Below are 1,307 nucleotides of genomic sequence, written 5' to 3'. Positions count from 1 at the left end.
AATGGATATTTTTATGCTAGAGAGCTGGCCAATAGAACCTTCATCATAAAAGAGAATGTTTCATCATTTGCCTAATAACTCTAATAACAACGGAAACAGGAAGACCAACAATACTAGCAACGGTACAGATAAGAATAATGTGACTATGGTAATGAGGTTTTCTGCGATATGTCTAATAGGTGATGAAAGCGATAACGTCAGTGGTTACATATATACAAATGTGGGAAAACGTATACGCTGATCAGTGTCGCAGTATTGTACAATGGATATTATTTCGTTTCTATATACGACAGAGAAATATAAAAGGTTAATACATGACAAAGACATGATGTGAATATTAATATCTCGATTGCCTATACTGTATATTAACTGCAGGAAATGCAATATGATTTCATTGTTAAAGCAAAATAAACGTGCATATTAAAAGGTGTTTGGAAATAGATTGAATCGAAACCGTTGTCACTCTATGAATGTGAATCACAAATTGTTTGAGAAAATATTGAAATAACAGCCACTTAATTACGTGAAATACGAAATGAGCTTAAAAGCGACCTTACAATTAAAATGAAGCTATATCTATCTTATATAAGTATAAGAAGGATTAAGTAATAACAAACTTTATCGAAATTGACTTTACCTCGAGAAAACTAATCATGAAAAACAATCGCAGTCTTACGAAAGAAAATGAAACAGCAATATATTAAATCCAAATTTCCTAGGCATTCAAGGCTGACGCGATGACGCAATTGCAGCAAGATCGAGCCGTCTTCATATCGATTCTGAAGGAGATCTCTCAGCCAATCAGAGGCGAGAACGATTTCATCCCGGCCCTCCTATTGGTGACTTCGAGCATCATCGCCTTTGAGTAATTTCCCACTCAATGAGCCCCGTTTCCCTTCTTACTCGTTTGTTAATTAAACTCTGCCCTAAGAATTATGTCGACGCATTAACATTCATAAAAATGTCATTCGCGCACTTTGTAACTGTTTGTAAATTGCTGGAAACTTAGGCCTGAGAGTTCATCTGTTTCGGTTTTTTGGAGTTTAGTAATGAACACTCGCACGGTAGGGGGGTAGAGGGAGGGGGGCAATGGGGAAGGAAGGGGGAGGAGGGGGAGAGACAAGTAAGAGGGGGGCTGTTGTTTGAAATTAAAAGGTTTATTCCTCCTCCCGAGAAGGAAATTAGTTTGTGGATAAAATGCTTGAGTTTCCCCGGCGGATCTGGACGGGTCTTTCTCTAATTGCCGCAGAAAATTAGTGCTGCTGCTGATTGCAGTAATGGCTGGTGGTGGCGGTGTCGGACTTGCA

The 1,307-nt window shown here is 38.6% G+C and overlaps 1 protein-coding gene across 1 annotated transcript in view; it reads left to right on the top strand.

Annotated features, from left to right (window-relative positions):
• Positions 1 to 737: 737 nt before the first annotated feature.
• Positions 738 to 1,307, top strand: part of LOC119592936 (ran-binding proteins 9/10 homolog) — an 8,686-nt gene continuing 8,116 nt past the window's right edge. The window contains exon 1 of the mRNA XM_037941827.1: positions 738 to 839. Coding sequence (XP_037797755.1) covers positions 738 to 839 — 102 coding nt within the window. The remainder of the gene's footprint in view (positions 840 to 1,307) is intronic.

Source organism: Penaeus monodon, chromosome 31 (genome assembly GCF_015228065.2).
Source record: "Penaeus monodon isolate SGIC_2016 chromosome 31, NSTDA_Pmon_1, whole genome shotgun sequence".
NCBI lineage: Eukaryota > Metazoa > Arthropoda > Malacostraca > Decapoda > Penaeidae > Penaeus > Penaeus monodon.
Note: the sequence above shows the minus strand (reverse complement) of the source record. Positions and strands in the feature narration are given on the sequence as shown.